Source organism: Aquarana catesbeiana, linkage group LG07 (genome assembly GCF_042186555.1).
Source record: "Aquarana catesbeiana isolate 2022-GZ linkage group LG07, ASM4218655v1, whole genome shotgun sequence".
Taxonomy (NCBI): domain Eukaryota; kingdom Metazoa; phylum Chordata; class Amphibia; order Anura; family Ranidae; genus Aquarana; species Aquarana catesbeiana.
The window spans coordinates 290228687-290244845 of NC_133330.1; the positions used below are offsets into that span (position 1 = coordinate 290228687).

General features: G+C 45.4%; 1 protein-coding gene across 1 annotated transcript; it reads right to left on the reverse strand.

Annotated features, from left to right (window-relative positions):
* Positions 1-1956: 1956 nt before the first annotated feature.
* On the reverse strand, positions 1957-9762 carry COA7 (cytochrome c oxidase assembly factor 7). The gene is made up of 3 exons (XM_073593502.1): positions 9572-9762; positions 4563-4703; positions 1957-2633 (listed from the first exon to the last, which is right to left on the reverse strand). The coding sequence occupies exons 1-3, from the start codon at positions 9675-9677 to the stop codon at positions 2188-2190; spliced, it is 693 nt and encodes a 230-aa protein (XP_073449603.1). The 5' UTR covers positions 9678-9762; the 3' UTR covers positions 1957-2187.
* Between the last annotated feature and the right edge of the window lie 6397 nt (positions 9763-16159).

The window sequence follows — 16159 nt, forward strand, 5'->3', positions numbered from 1 at the left end:
TTCAGTTCCTCTAATCTTTCCTCATAGCTGAGTTCCTCCATGCCTCTTATCCGTTTGGTTGCCCTTCTCTGCACTTTCTCCTGTTCCCCGATGCCCAAAACTGAACTGCATATTGCAGATGAGGTCTCACTAATGATTTGTACAGGGGCAAAATGATATCTCTCTCTCTCTGGAGTCCATACCTCTCTTAATACAAGAAAGACTTTGCTCGCTTTGGAAACGGCAGCTTGGAATTGCATGCTATTATTGAGCTTATGATCTACCAAAGCCCCCAGATCCTTCTCCACTATGGATTCCCCCAGTTGTCCTGCCCCTAGTATGTATAATGCAGCCCCCAAGTGCAACCTCACTTGCCACATAGTTGCCCAATTAAACAATCCATGGAGGTCGGCTTGTAAATGTAGCTGTAGTGGAGGCTAAATATAGAGCGCCCAGCAAGCAAACCTGTTGGTGCACTAAATAGTTTGTTTCTGCCAGCTTGGCCCAAACCAACTATTTAACCGCTTGCTGCCCACCCACCGTCAAATGAGTGTTGCTCTCATTCTGGAAGGATGTCATATGACGGCGCCCCAGTACGGCCGCTATCACGCGGGGGCATGCAGTATGCGATCGTAGGCCGCCCAGTGTTGCTAGGACATGGGGGCAACCCCGATCTCTGTAAAGAGCCATGGCTCTTTAACCATGTGATCAGCTGTGTCCAATCACAGCCGGTCACATGTAAATACGGAAATGCCATGAATTGGCTCTCCTCGCCTCACACTGACAGAGTGTGTGGTGAGGAGTGCCGATCAGCGACATCTCCTTGCAAGGCAGACCTGGGCAAGTAATCAGGGCACTGATCATCAGTGACCTGTATACAGGAAGGCCCCATCGGTGCCCATAAGCCGCACCAATCAGTGCCCATAAATGATGCCAGTCGGTGCTTCCCATCAGTGCTGCCCACCAGTGCCTCCTCATCAGTGAAGGAGAAAACTTACTTATTTTCCAAAATTTACTGACAGCACTGATTAAATACTACCAAAAGAAAGCTCTATTTGTGTGAAGAAAAAGCTAAAAAAATTTATTTGGGTACAGTGTTGTATGACAGCGCAATTGTCATTCAAAGTGTGACAGCGCTGAAAGCTAAAAAATGGCCTGGGAAGGAAGGGGGTGAAAGTGCCCTGTATTGAGGTGGTTAAAGGGACGTTGAAGTGGTTGTAATGGCAAAAGGTTTTTTTTTTCATCTAAATGCATTCTATGCATTAAGATAAAAAGTCTTCTGTGTGCAGCAGCCCCCCTAATACTAACCTGAGCCCCATCTCTGTCCAGCGATGTCCATGAGTCCCTCGGTCGTCCGGGACTCTCCCTCCTGATTGGCTGAGACACCGCACCCACGCCATTGGCTCCCACGGCTGTCAAAGTCAGTTAGCCAATCAGGAGAGAGGGGGGGGGGGGCTGGGCGGAACGGCAGTTCCGTGTCTGAATGGACACACAGAGCTGCAGCTTGGCTCGGGTGCCCCCATAACAAGCTGCTTGCTGTGGGGGCACTCGACAGGAGTTAGGGGCCAGGAGCAGTAAAGAGGGACCTGAGAAGAGGACTGCTTTGTGTAAATCCGCTGCACAGAGCAGGTAAGTATAACATGTTTTTATATTATATATATATATATATATATAAAAAAAATAATATAACAAACATGTTATACTTACCTGCTCTGTATATATATATTATATAGCATTCAGCTTTAAAATACCTAATGAAGGGCCTTGCTTAGGCCCTAACCACTTTGGGGTGAAAACTGTCTCTCAATTGTGCACCTGTATTTTCTCCCTGTCGCTGGCAGAGACTACAATTAGCCATGTCGACACACATTGCTCAGTCATGGTCAGGATGTAGGGAATGAAGGATGCAGTGTTTTAGAAGTACCAAGATAAAAAAAAAAAAAAAAAAAAAGGGGGGGGGGGGGGGGATAAAAAAAGTCAAATCAAGCATTTTATGAAAGATGGCAGCATTTTTTGATACACAATATTTAACAAATTAAGAGAGAGGACTAAAGGAAAAAAAAAAATCAGACATTATGAATTTAAAAAGTGTAGAAAGCCTGAGATGAGGACACCCATTAACACATATTATTGTCAGCCTGTTGTGTGAGCTGAGATTAGTACATCCATGGGAGGAATAGCTATAAATCTATGTACAATCCTTATCCTTCATTCTCCAAAGGTAATCTGTTCTGCTTCGTTTTGTTGTCTGTATAGTTCTTTAGCACGGTTTTTCAATGATTCTGCTTTGACGCCATCTTTACTGACTCCATCACCCAGTTTATACATTCGGCTGGCATTGGCGCACGCCCATACGTGTCCCAGTTTGCAGGCTCTCTCAGAGTAGTGCAGGGCTTTGCTCATGTCCTTGGGTAGTTCAGGAGTTCCTTGCAAGTACATTGCACTCAGGTTAAAGCAGCTTGCAGAAAAATTGCCATCGCAGGCCTTTGTGTAATAATCTCTGGCAGCAACAGGGTCAGGTTTCTTATCGTTCACGTGACCATCCTGTAACAGCAAGCCGACGTTATGGCAGGAGTCTAATGATTTTCTCCCTCCCTTGATGCAGGATTTTAGGAAGCAGTTGTAAGCAGCTTGCAGATCCAATGGTACTCCCCCTGCAGGGCACAAATGGAATAGGTTACAGAAGATTCAATTTAAAGTGATACTAAAAAGGTAATTTTTTTTAAATAACAAAGATCTTATACTTACCTGCTCTGTGTAATGGTTGCACAAAGCAGCCCCAATCCTCCTCTTCTCAGGTCCCCCACTGCTGCTCCTGGCTCCTCCCCCGGCTGCGTGCCTGCTATGGGGGCACTCATGCGTGCTCGCTCCATAGCTCAGTCCCGCACCTTCTGCCTCCTCACAGGCTGTGAGTGACAGCAGCGGGAGCCAATGGCTGTTGCTGTGTCTGAGCCAATAAAGAGAAAGATAGCCTGGAGAGCAGCTGCTCTCGTGCACATCGCTGAATTTAGATCGGGATCAGGTAGCTATATGGAGGGGGGGGGAAATGCACATAGAAGCTTTTTTATCCTTATGCATGGAAAAAACTTTCAGCGTTTAGAACTACTTTAGGGTACTTTCACATTGGGACGGTGCCGGGGTTAGCGGTAAAGCGCTGCTAGTTTTAATCCCCGCTAGCGGCCGAAGAAAGGGTTAAAAAGCGCCCGTGTTGCGGCGCTGCCGAATCGCTTTGGCAGGCTGCCCATTCATTTCAATGGGCAGGGTGTTTTGGGAGCAGTGTATACACCGCTCCCGCACCATCCCAAAGATGCTGCTTGCAGGACTTTTTTTTTTTTCCATCCTGCAAGTGCACCGCACCCCCCGTCCCTGGGGTTTCACACTGGGGTGGCTTGAGAGGCGGTTTTTTAGGCGCTTTACAGGCACTAAAATGACTGAAAAGCATCCCAGTGTATAAGGGCCCCTTTCACACTTTTGCGACATGTCTTGCGACTCGGGACTGCAATGTCACATGACAAGTCGTACCCCATGATTTCCAATTAGTATCATTCATATCTGTGCGAAAAAGTTGCAGCAACTTCAAAGTAGTCCGTGTACTACTTTGGTCCAACTTTGATGTGACTTGAGGTCCACAGATTTCAAGATTACACAGGCACTGCTTCAAGTTGCGTCAAAGTCACGCGACTTTCAGGTTGCACAAGTGTAAAAGGGGCCTAAGGGCAGGTCCACACCAGATCTAGTCTAGTGTATTTTTTTTTTCTGCATCAAAAACGCACGGACAGTAAGTTATATGGGTTCCAATGACAAGGAATTTCAGCTCTTGAGCGCCACCCTTTGGGCTAATTTCGTGTTTGGTGAGCATTGATGTACTTTCGAATTTTGTGTGACAGATTTGTGTACTGACCATCAGAAAATCTGACAACAGACCGTTGTCCGCCGAAAATGTACTAGCCTGTCATCCATTTATTGGCTGAAAGTTGGACAACAACTATCAGAAGGAGCGTACCAACTAATCGGATTTTAGGACAACAGTCTGTCAACAGAGAATCCACTGCCAACAATCGCATCGCATGTACGAGGCTTTAGAGACTGTTCTAAGAGGGAATTTTAACCCCTTGTCTCTGCCCCTTTAAGAAGGTCTTAACATTAGGATTGGTTGTCACAGTAGTGAAGCATGCAGCAAGAGTGTTCTCAGCACAGAAGAGCGGTTCCCCATGGACGAATGTGTGCGGCAGCTCAGGACAAATATGTGAATAGTCCATGGGAATTGGTAAAAAGGATAAGTCCGCCTTCAGTATTTTTTGCTGCCGGAACAACCATTTTTTCTTTTTTTTTCTGTGCACACATTAAAATGCACATTTAAGGTCTGAAGATTATTTAGCCCCCAAAACATTATACATTTCCTGAAAGCAAAGACCCTGCAGAATACAACGGTGGCAGTTGCAATTTTGTATTTATTGTTCATCATAGGGATATTTAGGAGATATTCTGACCATTGCAAAGACAAAGGATGATGAAGAATTCCAAAGTCCAGCTCTATGTTTAGGCAGGACAGACTCTTGGAATGAGTATCTTCAGACACCTACCTTTCCCAGTTATGTGATAAGCCCCCAACTTGAAGCAGCTCTCGCTCTGCCCATTCTCTTCACAGTTGTGTTTCAGCACTTTGGCCGTTGCTACAAAGTCTTTCTTAATGTTTTCCAAGTATTCAGCTAAACGATGACAGCCTGGAAAAGAATGGTGACATGCGATTAGTGTTCCATTCCTCAATATGCAACACTAAAATCCCAGCTTATGACTTATAAGTGTACATACGCGATATTGCCAAAAGTATTGGGATGCCTGCATTTACACGTACATGAACTTTAATGGCATCCCAGTCTTAGTCTATAGGGTTCAATATTGATGCTGTCCGAAAAGGCCTGGCTCGCAGTCTCCGCTCTAATTTATCCCAAAGGTGTTCTATAGGGGTGGAGGTCAGGACCTATGTGCAGGCCAGTCAAGTTCCTCCACCCCAAACTCTCAGTATACCAAGACATTTTGGACAATTTCCTGCTCCCAACTTTGTGGTAACAGTTTGGGGACGACCCCTTCCTGTTCTAACATGACTGCACACCAGTGCACAAAGCAAAGTCCATAAAGACATGGATGAGCGAGTTTGGGGTGGAGGAATAGAACAATAGAACACCTTTGGGATGAATTTCAGCGAAGACTGTAAGCCAGGCCTTCTCGTCCAACATCAGTGACAAATGCGCGTCTGGAAGAATGGTCAAACATTCCCATAGACACACTCCTAAACCTTGTGGACAGTCTTCCCAGAAGAGTTGAAGCTGTTATAGCTGCAAAGGGTGGGCCAATTCAATATTGAGCCCTACAGACTAAGACTGGGATGTCATTAACAACTTCCCATCAGGGCCAATTCTGGCACTTTGCTCCTACATTTCTCTAGAAAATTACTCAGAACCCCAAACGTTATGTTTTTTTTTTTTTTTTTGCAGAGATCCTAGGGAATAAAAATGATGCTTGTTGCAACTTTTAATGTCACACAGTATTTGAGCAGCATTTTTTTTTAACGCATTTTTTTGAAAGAAAAAAAAAAAAAAAAAAACAAACACACAACAGTAATGTTAGCCCAATTTTTGGTTGCAACTTGGTTTGTATATCTAAATATGTAGAATCTAAAATAGTAAATTGAAAGTGGTTGTAAAGGCTGAAAAAGTTTTTACCTTCATGCATTCTATTCATAAAAAGGTAGAATACCTTCTGTGTGCAGCTCCCTCCGCAACTCCCTCTTAATTCGCACCAGAGCCCCCTCCCAATCTAGTGATGTGCACAAGAGCCTCAGCTGTCCTGGGTCTCTCTCTCTCTCCCCTCATTGGGTAGGACAGCAGCAGGAGCCATTGGCTCCCGCTGCTGTCAATCACAACCAGTGAGCCAATGAGGAGAGAGCAGGGTGGGGAGGGCCCAGCCACAGCTCTGTGTGTCTTATGGACACAGAGCAGGGCTCAGGAGTGAGCATGTACCAGTGCCCCCATAGCAAGCAGCTTGTATTGGGGGGCACCGGTCAAGGGTGAGGAGCGCCAGCAGGGGACCCGAGAAGAGGAGAATCAGGGCTGCCCTATGCAAAACCATTACACAGAGCAGGTGAGTGTAACATGCCGAAACCTTTAACCATTTCAGCCCTGGAAGGGTTTACCCCTAAATGCGATACGGCATTGCGTCGCTTTAAGTGACAACTGCTATCCTTTTCTTTCCCACAAATAGAGCTTTCTTTTGGTGGTATTTGATCACCTCTGTGGTTTTTCGGTTTTTATTTTTTGCGCTATAAACAAACAAAAAAAAAACAAAAAACAAAAAAAAAGGAAAAAAAAAAAAAAAAAAAAGACTGACAATTTTGAAAAAAAAAAGCAAATAATTTATTTTTACATTCTGCTATAATACATATCCAAAAAAATTAATTAAAAAAAATGTATTCATTAGTTTAGGCCAGTATGTATTCTGCTACATATATTTGGTTAAAAAATAAATAAGTAAAAAAAATTGCAATAAGTGTATATTGATTGGTTTGCTTAAAAGTTATAGCGACTACAAAATAGGGGAAGATGGGACTAATGGAAATAATGGCGGCGATCTGTGATGTTTAGTGGGACTGCGACATTGCGGTGGACAAATCTGACCCTAAGTGACACTTTTTGGTGACCAGTGACACCAACACAGTTATCAGTGCCAAAAAAAGTGCACTGATCACTGTATAAATGGCACTGGCAGGGAAGGAGTTAAAGGGCTAAGTGTTCCCTGGGAGGTGTTTACTAACTGTATGTGGGATGGGCTCATTGGGAGTAGAGAGAGGTCCTGATTACTAGGAACAGCTGATCTCTCTCTCCTCCCCTCAGTAAGGGGGATGTGCTTTGTTTACATAGGCAGATCCCCATTCTGCCTCTCTTCACTGCAATCGCGGGTGGCCAGCGGACATCTAATCCACCGGACCCGCGGGAGAGGTCCTGCGGCAGGTGCCAACCCGCTGTATCTAATGCACGGGCCGACGTACAAGTACATCGGATTCGCGCAGCTGGGCCGCCCTGCGGTGGGCGGTCCGGAAGTGGTTAAAGTATAACTAAAGGCAAAACCTTTTTTTTTTTTTTTTTTTTTTTTAAGCTTTGGATAAAGTGGAGATGGATTAGAACCCCTGCCAGGTTTTTATTCCCTTGTGTCCAAATTAGGGAGATTCACCCCATTAGTTGTGTTTACCATTATCACCGACAGTGAAAGAAAATCCTAAATTTTGGGTTGTCGCCAGAATAGGAATAGGGGGCAAATCTTTTAATGGGGACACCAGTTCTCGTGACAACCAGAGATTCCCTCAATTTAGAGGGATTTCCTCTCACTTCCTGTGTTGGCAATGGGACATGAAGGAAAATCTCCCCAATGGGACACAAATGGCTAGTATCAGGCTGGACCCCCTTTTGCCTTCATTCTTTGTGGCATAGATTCTACAAGGTGTTGGAAACATTCTTCAGAGATTTTGGTCCATATTGACATGATATCATCACGCAGTTGCTGCAGATTTGTCGGCTGCACATCCATGATTAGAATCTCCCGTTCCATCACATCCCAAAGGTGCTCTATTGGATTGAGATCTGGTGACTGGGGAGACCATTGGAGTACAGTGATCTCATTGTCATGTTCAAGAAACCAGTGGTGAGATGATTTGAGTTTTGTGACATGGTGCATTATCCTGCTGGAAGGAGCCATCAGAAGATGTGTACACTGTAGTCATAAAGGGATGGACATGGTCAGCAACAATACTCAGGTAGGCCATGGTGTTTGAATGATGCTTAATTGGCACTAAGGGGACCAAAATGTGCCAAGAAAATATCCCCCCCACCATTACACCACCAGCCTGAACCGTTGATACAAGACAGGATGTATCCATGCTTTCATGTTGTTTACACCAAATTCTGACCTGACCATCTGAATGTTGCAGCTGAAATCAAGACTCATCAGACCAGGCAACGTTTTTCCAATCTTCAATTATCCAATTTTGGTGAGCCTGTGCAAATTGTAGCCTCAGTTTCCTGTTCTTAGCTGACAGAATTGGCACCCGGTGTGGTCTTCTGCTGCTGTAGCCCATCTGCTTCATGTGTTGTGCGTTCAGAGATGGAATTCTGCATACCTTGGTTGTAGCGATTGGGTATTTGAGTTACTTTTGCCTTTCTTTGATCTCAAACCAGTCTGCCCATTTTCCTCTGACATCAACAAGGCATTTTCCTCCACACAACTGCCGCTCACTGGATATTTTCTCTTTTTCAGACCATCTCTGTAAATCTTAGAGATGATTGTGTGTGAAAATCCCAGTAGATCAGCAGTTTTTGAAATATTCAGACCAGTCCCATCTGGCACCAACAACAATGCCAAAGTCACCTAAATCCCTCTCCTTCCCCATTATGACGCTCGGTTTGAACTTCGGCAAGTCGTCTTCACCACATCTAGATGCCTAAACGCATTGAGTTGCTGCCATGTGATTGGCTGATTAGCCGATTGTGTTACCAAGCAATTAAACAGGTGTGGTGTATGAAATAAAGTGGCCGGCGAGGATATACATCTATCTATATATTTGTTTTTTTAAATGACAATGCATTCTCCCCCCATCCCATCATCGCAGTGACCAGGTAGAGAGAGAATCACCGCTCCAGGTGGGTCAGATCAAAGTAAAAGGCATCTCCTTCAGTCTAGAAGTCCAGGTGCTGACAATGCTGTAGCAGTTAGACATCAAAGAAATCCTGGACAGCCACACTCCAAAAATATTTGCCTTTATTCAATAAAGTGTCATCCAAAATACAGGTCACAGCAAAGTGGAACAAAGCTTACGCGTTTCGCACTGCACAGAGTGCTTTTGCTGTGACCTGTATTTTGGAAGACACTTTATTGAATAAAGGCAAATATTTTTGGAGTGCGGCTGACTGTCCAGGATTTCTTTGATGTCTAACCATTGCAGTGACCAGGCCACAGATTTCAGCTCCAACATGGCCAGGTCATTATTAGGATTTAGAGGAAGTAAACACTGATGGGTTTACTTCCTTTTTTTTCACCCTGCAAAGCAAAAGCATAATGTGCTAGTATGCATAGCATACTAGCACATTATGTGACACTTACCTGCAAATGAAGCCCGCATTCATGTTTGCCCCTCTTCCTTCCTGGGGCCGCGGGCTCTGGCTGTGTGACTGGTCGGAGCCGCGTGACGTCACTCCGGCTCATGCGTGTTGGAGCCGGCGGTCACGGCACTCACTCGTGAAGAATGTGAAGTTCCGTATACAGTAAATATCTCCTAAAGGGCGCACATTGATGAGGTATTTACAGTATCGATAGGTAAGCTTCATTGTAGGCTGACCTATAAGTACAACTTGCAAAGGGAGGTTTACAAACACTTTAAAGTCTTCATCATCCATAACATTATGAAATCCTGACCTCAGGCGGATCCACTCTTTCAGAACAGGAGAAATAAAATAAAGATCCTCCCATAACACAGACTTCTCCTGCAGCACCCGCCATGCTGTGTCTATGATCCCCTCTCCCCCCACACCGAGCACTCTCTCACCATCAGGCTGCTTCTCCTTATAGCACGCATAGTGGTACTCCACCCCCAGATTGTCCAGGTACTCCTTCACCTCCTCCTCGTTCTTAAAGTCCACCAGTCCAGCCATGACAGACACACATGTACCGGTGTCACACTGACCTCTAAGCCCCGCCTCCCCCACTGTAAACCGGATGTGCCCATTGCTATAGAAACAGCGAAAGTTTGGGGGCGGGTCTGCATGACAGTTGCCCAGTAAGGACCTGATAGGACGAAACAAGCACAAGGCGCGTGCGCAGTACCGTCATGTGACCGGCAAACTGCGAATCAGAAACGATTTAGGGAGGAGCGAAGGCAGAGTCAGGAAGTGGGCGTGGTGCAGGTGATCGGTGGTTGGGGGTTTTCCGGTGTGGCACGTGATGACAGCTGCTTGTCAGTTATGGGCGATGGAGAGACAGTGCCTGATGTCATCACTCTATCACTCTATAGGAATGTGCAAAGAGAGGCAGATCCTTTGGTTGCTCTGACACCGTGCCTGGGGGAGGGGAGTAGAGGATTCTGAGTCTTTTTCATAACTGAAAAGATAAAAATATTTTGGTTGAGCGAAGAAGAGATATTACCCACAATGTGTCACTTTTACAAAACGTAACCCTTTCGCTGCCAGAGCAATTTTTGCATTTGTTTTGCACACGTTTAATCGGTTCAATACCGGGCATTTTCACCCCCTTCCTTCCCTGGCCAATTTTTAGTTTTCAGTGCTGTCACATTTTAAACAACAATTGCGCGGTCGTGCAACGTTTTCCCCAAAAAAAATTGACGTCCTTTTTTCCCCACAAATAGAGCTTTCTTTTGGTGGTATTTGATCGCCTCTGCGGTTTTTATTTTTTGCGCTATAAACAAAAGAAGAGCGACAATTTTGAAAAAAAACAATATTTTTTACTTTTTGCTATAATAAATATCCCAATTTTTTTTTTAAAAAACAAATTTTTTCCTCAGTTTCGGCCGATACGTATTCTTCTACATATTTTTGGTAAAAAAAAATCGCAATAAGCGTATATTGATTGGTTTGCGCAAAAGTTATAGCGTCTACAAAATACGGGATAGATTTATGGCATTTTTTAAAAAACAATATTTATTTATTTTTTTAGCGGCGATCGCAATTTTTTTTCGTGACTGCGACATTATGGCGGACACATCGGACACTTTTGACCCATTTTTGGGACCATTCACATTTATACAGCGATCAATGCTATAAAATTGCATTGATGTAAGCTCTAAGGAGCAGGGCCCTCTGATTCCTACTGTATCAAATTGTATTGTACTTGTACTGTCTACCCTCAAGTTGTAAAGCGCTACGTAAACTGTTGGCGCTATATAAATACTGTATAATAATAATAATAATAATTACTGTGTAAATGTGACAGGCAGTGAAGGGGTTAACCACTAGGGGGCGGGGAGGGGTTAATATGTTTCCTAGGGAATGCTTCTAACTGTAGGGGGAGGGGATGTACAAGGGGAGGAGACCGATCAGTGTTCCTCCGTTCTGGGAACACAGATCGCTCTCCTCTCACCTGACAGGCTGTGGATCTGTGTGTTTACACACACAGATCCACGGTCTGGCCCGGTTAACGGGCAATCGTGTGTGCCCGGCGGACATCGCGGCCGCCGGGCACACGCACCGGGTCCCGAGCAACGTGGCGGGCGCGCGCACGCGCCCCCTAGACAGCCGGGAATCCCAGGACATCATATGACGTCCACCCAGGATGGGAGATCCCATCCCAGGACGTCATATGACTATATGTGGGTAGGGAAGTGGTTAAACTTCATTTATTGACTCCTACCTATAGGTAAGTCTATAATAAGGCTCACCTATAGGTATACCTCCCAACTTTTTGAGATGGGAATGAGGGACACCTATCAGCAAAAGTATGTAGGCAAAGGACACACCCCTTGCCACGACCACTTAAAGGAGAATTGTACAAAAAACAAGATTGGTTAAACCCACAAGTGCTTTTTTTTTTTTTTTACCACTACTATTCCTTTATATTGGCTTTTAAAATGTACAAATGTAGCAATTTAGAAATCAGATGAAAGGTTTATCACTGAGAAACTTTTTGAAAGATAAAAAGTGCATTTTATATACATTTATATAGATCAGACCAAAATGAGGGACAAATGAGGAGGAAAGAGGGCCAGAGGGACATTGCTCCAAATCAGGGACAGTCCCGCGAAATCAGGAACATTTGGGAGCTATGCCCATAGGTAGTGTAAATATCTCCTAATTGTGCGCCAATTAGGAAATATTTCCATTTCCATAACATGCAACCAGTGACATGACTGGCGCATGCGCTCTGAAGGAACTGCCACCCGTGCCGTTCCTTCAGAGCCCTGTGTGCTGTGACTAGCGGCTCCCGTGTGCAGGAGTGATGTCATCGCTGCTACGGCCAGTCACAGAGCCGGAACCCGGAAGCAAGACGGGTGAAGATGGGAGCCCCCTGCAGTGCTGACATTGTGGTGCTGGAACAGCTTCCACTTTCACATTTGTGCGACTTGGGACTGCAAAGTCGCATGACAAGTCGTACCCCATGATTTCCAATGGGTCTAGTTCATATCTGTGTGACTTCAGAGTAGTCCCTTCACTACTTTGGTCCGACTTTGATGCAACTTGAGGTCCATAGACCTCAAGATTACACAGGCTTTGCCTCAAGTCGCATCAAATTCACGCAACTTTCAGGTTGCACATGTGTGAAAGGGGCCTTAAAGCAGAGCTCCAGTCCCCATAAACAATTAAAAAAAAAAAAAAAAGCTGCACCAGTATTATTATTACTTGTACATTTAAATTCAAATTCTGTTAGAACAGTATTCATGCTGATTGTTTCTAAATCTTTAAAAATGTACCTGATCTTGGAAGCAGGCAGGTGGCCATCTATGATGTGGGCACCTGAAGCCCGCTTCTGTCTTTTTCCAGGGTTTGGTGCAGCTGGCTACCTAGCATGCACCTCCTGATCTCACACCTGTGCAGTAATGACACAGCACGGCGCAGTTGATTGCAGGCTGTCATGTATTCAAATACTGCATGATTTCATTATTCATTAAGCTTCCCAAAGTCTCCTGGGATAGATGACGCCGCTATCCCAGAGGTCAATGGGAATCGCCTAATGACGTATTCACCTAGGTGGCTGGGACAGAAAGTGCCACCCAAAGATATATAAAAAAGGTATTTAGAAACAAAACATTTCCATTGATTACTTTACATCTGGGGGGGGGGGGGGGGGGGGGATTTGGGAAACACTGGAAGTGTAAAAAACGCTAGAACCCTGCTTTAAGGAAAGTTTCACATAATGTGCTAGTATGCGATGCAAGTGAAATTGGAATGAATGAGAGGAGTAGTAAGGGGTAGAGCTGCATTTTTTTTACAAGTGAACATATCACCTAACAAACCATTGGAAAATATATAAAAGTGCCCATTTATATAGTTTACAATAGTATGCAATGCATACTAGCACATTACAACTTTACTTTGCAGGCCAGGCCATCTGTGACTCTCCCTCCTGATTGGCTGAGACACAGTAGCACTGCCATTTTATTTCTAACCTGTCCTCCAGTGAAGCTAAGGGAATCTGCTATGGAGATCTAACTCTAAGACCCCTTTCACACTGAGGCGTTTTTAAGGAGCTTTTGGGCTAAAAATAGCGCCTCCCCTGCAGTCCCAGCGTGAAAGCCCGCGTGCTTTCACACTGGGGCACTGCACTGGCAGGACGTTAAAAAAAGTCCTGCAGGCAGCATCTTTGGGGCAGTGGAGGAGCGGTGTCCTGCTCATTGAAATGAATGGGCACTGCTGTAGAAACGCCGCTACACGGGCACATTTAATCCTTTATTCGGCCACTAGCGGACAAACAGCGCTGCTAAATTGACGATAAAGCGCTGCTAAAACTAGCGGTGTTTTATGGTCAACGCCGCCCGCCCCAGTGTGCAAGGGGTTTAAGGGAGTGCACATCTGACAGCCAACAGTCGGCTTGTCAGATTCACACACACAGCCAGGACGGTGAAACCACCTCAAAAAAATCTAGCAGTAAAAGAGTTCAAGAAGAAGTGTGAAATTACTAAAAAAACAAACATACATACTCATAGTTGCCAACATTGTCAAAAAATATATAGGGACACTTTTTGTCTGTAGGCGGGGTCTTATTATAATTAGGGGTGGGGCATTCATTTGTAGGTGTGGTATAGTGGGGGGAAGAAAAATGCGGCAAAAAATGGGTGTGGTTAAAAAACTAAATATTGGGCGTGGCTTAAATGGGGTTTGGTTCGAGTATGAAATGAAAGAGGGATGGCGGAAGAAGGATGAGAGAGAGAGAAAGAAAGATGCAGCTTGTTACGTATCACTAGACATGCAGCGCTCACTTGTCACCAGGTGCAGCTTGTTACTTGTCACCAGAGATGCAGCGCTCACTTGTCACCAGATGCAGCTTGTTACTTGTCACCAGAGATGCAGCGCTCGCTTGTCACCAGAGATGCAGCGCTCGCTTGTCACCAGAGATGCAGAGCTCGCTTGTCACCAGATGCAGCTTGTTACTTGTCACCAGAGATGCAGCGCTCGCTTGTCACCAGAGATGCAGTGCTCGCTTGTCACCAGATGCAGCTTGTTACTTGTCACCAGATTCTGAGACCTCCATGCTGCTGTATCGCTAGAGCCACCGCTAGAGGTCCGGGGTCGGCACTGGTGATATTGTCTCCACTTTAAAGCTGTTAAACATATTCCGTATGCATTAGAACAAAACGTTTTGCAAAATCTTGGAATTGTTTTCCTTAAAGCGGTTTAAAAATGGGTCCACTGGCAGCTTTAAAGTGGTTGTAAAGTCAGAAGGTTTTTTTATCTTAATGCATTCTATGCATTAAGATAAAAAGCCTTCTGTGTGCAGCAGCCTCCCTAAGGGCCCTTTCACACTGGGGCGGTTTGCAGGAGCTATTGCGCTAATAATAGCGCCTGCAAACCGACCCAAAAGTGCCGCTGCTTTGTCTCCAGTGTGAAAGCCCTGAGGGCAGAGGCGCTTTGCGGTGGTTTTTAACCATTTCTCGGCTGCTAGCGGGGGGTAAAACCGCTAGCGGCCGAATACCGACGGTAAAGCGCCGCTTACAATAGCGGCGCTTTACTGCCGCCCCTGCCCCAGTGTGAAAGGGCCCTAATACTTATCTGAGCCCATCTCTATCCAGCGATGTCCACAAGTGCCTTCCCGGGACTCCTCCTCTTGATTGGCTAAGACACAGCAGCGGCGCCATTGGCTCCTGCTGCTGTCAATCAAAGTCAGTCAGCCAATGAGGAGAGAAAGGGGGCGGGCCGGGTTGTGGCTCCGTGTCTGAATAGACACAGGGAGCTGTGGCTCGGCTCGGGTGCCCCCATAGCAAGCTGCTTGCTGTGGGGGCACTCACCAGGAGGGAGGGGCCAGGAGAGCCAAAGAGGGACCCGAGAAGAGGAGGATCCTGGCTGCTCTGTGCAAAACCAACTGCACAGAGGAGGTAAGTATAACATGTTTGTTATTTTTTTTTTTTTAAAAGGGAGACTTTTCAATCATTTTAAAGTAGGTGTAAAGCCAGAAGGTTTTTTTTATCTTAATGCGTTCTATATAAAGACTTACCTACAAATGCAGCCCTCCAGCACTGCGCTCTCACGGCTCTCCCTTGTCCCCAGCAGCTTCCATCTTCACACGGTCTTTCCGGGTTTGCGATCTTTGGCTGCTTGATTGGCTGTGCTGGGGCGACGTCAGTACCATGCATGTGCATGGGATTCACATTGCAATGACACACAGAACAGGCCGTAAATGTGACCTGAGCTGCGCATGTGCGGCTCAGACCACATTACTTGCTGACAGGCAGGGGGGAGATTTATGACAGAAGAAACCTCTAGGGTCTCTTCTGTTATAAAAACCTGCCTGTCAGCGAGTTTTGTCATTACTGACTTTACTACTACTTTAAAGCAGCCACATCCTGAGTAAAAAAGCCTGCTCCCTGCCAGCATGCTGTAAAAAAGGACACTTGTTCTCTGCGTGAAAGCAGTGGTCAATCTGCAGAGGTCCACCACACTCTCTGTTGAGTCAAAGCATGTGCTCTTCATTCAGCAGGGAGCATGTACATTGACAGGTCCCACTAAGCTGCTAAGGGGCTGTATTGGAACCTCTGCAGAGAGACCACTGCAGTGACACAAGCCCCCCCCCCCCCTCCTTCAGATCATATCACTACTGCCTAAGCATTTCACTATGTCACTGACCAACTTAGGAGCATGGATGAACAAGGCAGGTACATATTTCAGGGCTTAATTTAAAGTAGAACTAAAGCCAAAACATTCAGATCTGTAAATAAAAAACGCTTGTAAAGAGTGTGACACAACACAAAGGAAAACGCATGACAGCAACAGTGGTAAGGGAGGGTTATAACAGGTTTTTTTTGCCATCTGTTTTCCATTGGGGAGAGTGGGAAGAAATCCCTCCACGAAGTGAGGGAATCCCTGGTTGTCACCAGAACTAGCGTCCCCATGGGAAGATTTCCCCTCTATTCCTGTTCTGGTGACAACCCAACTTTTGATATTTTATTTTATTTTCATTTGAGCAACCTACC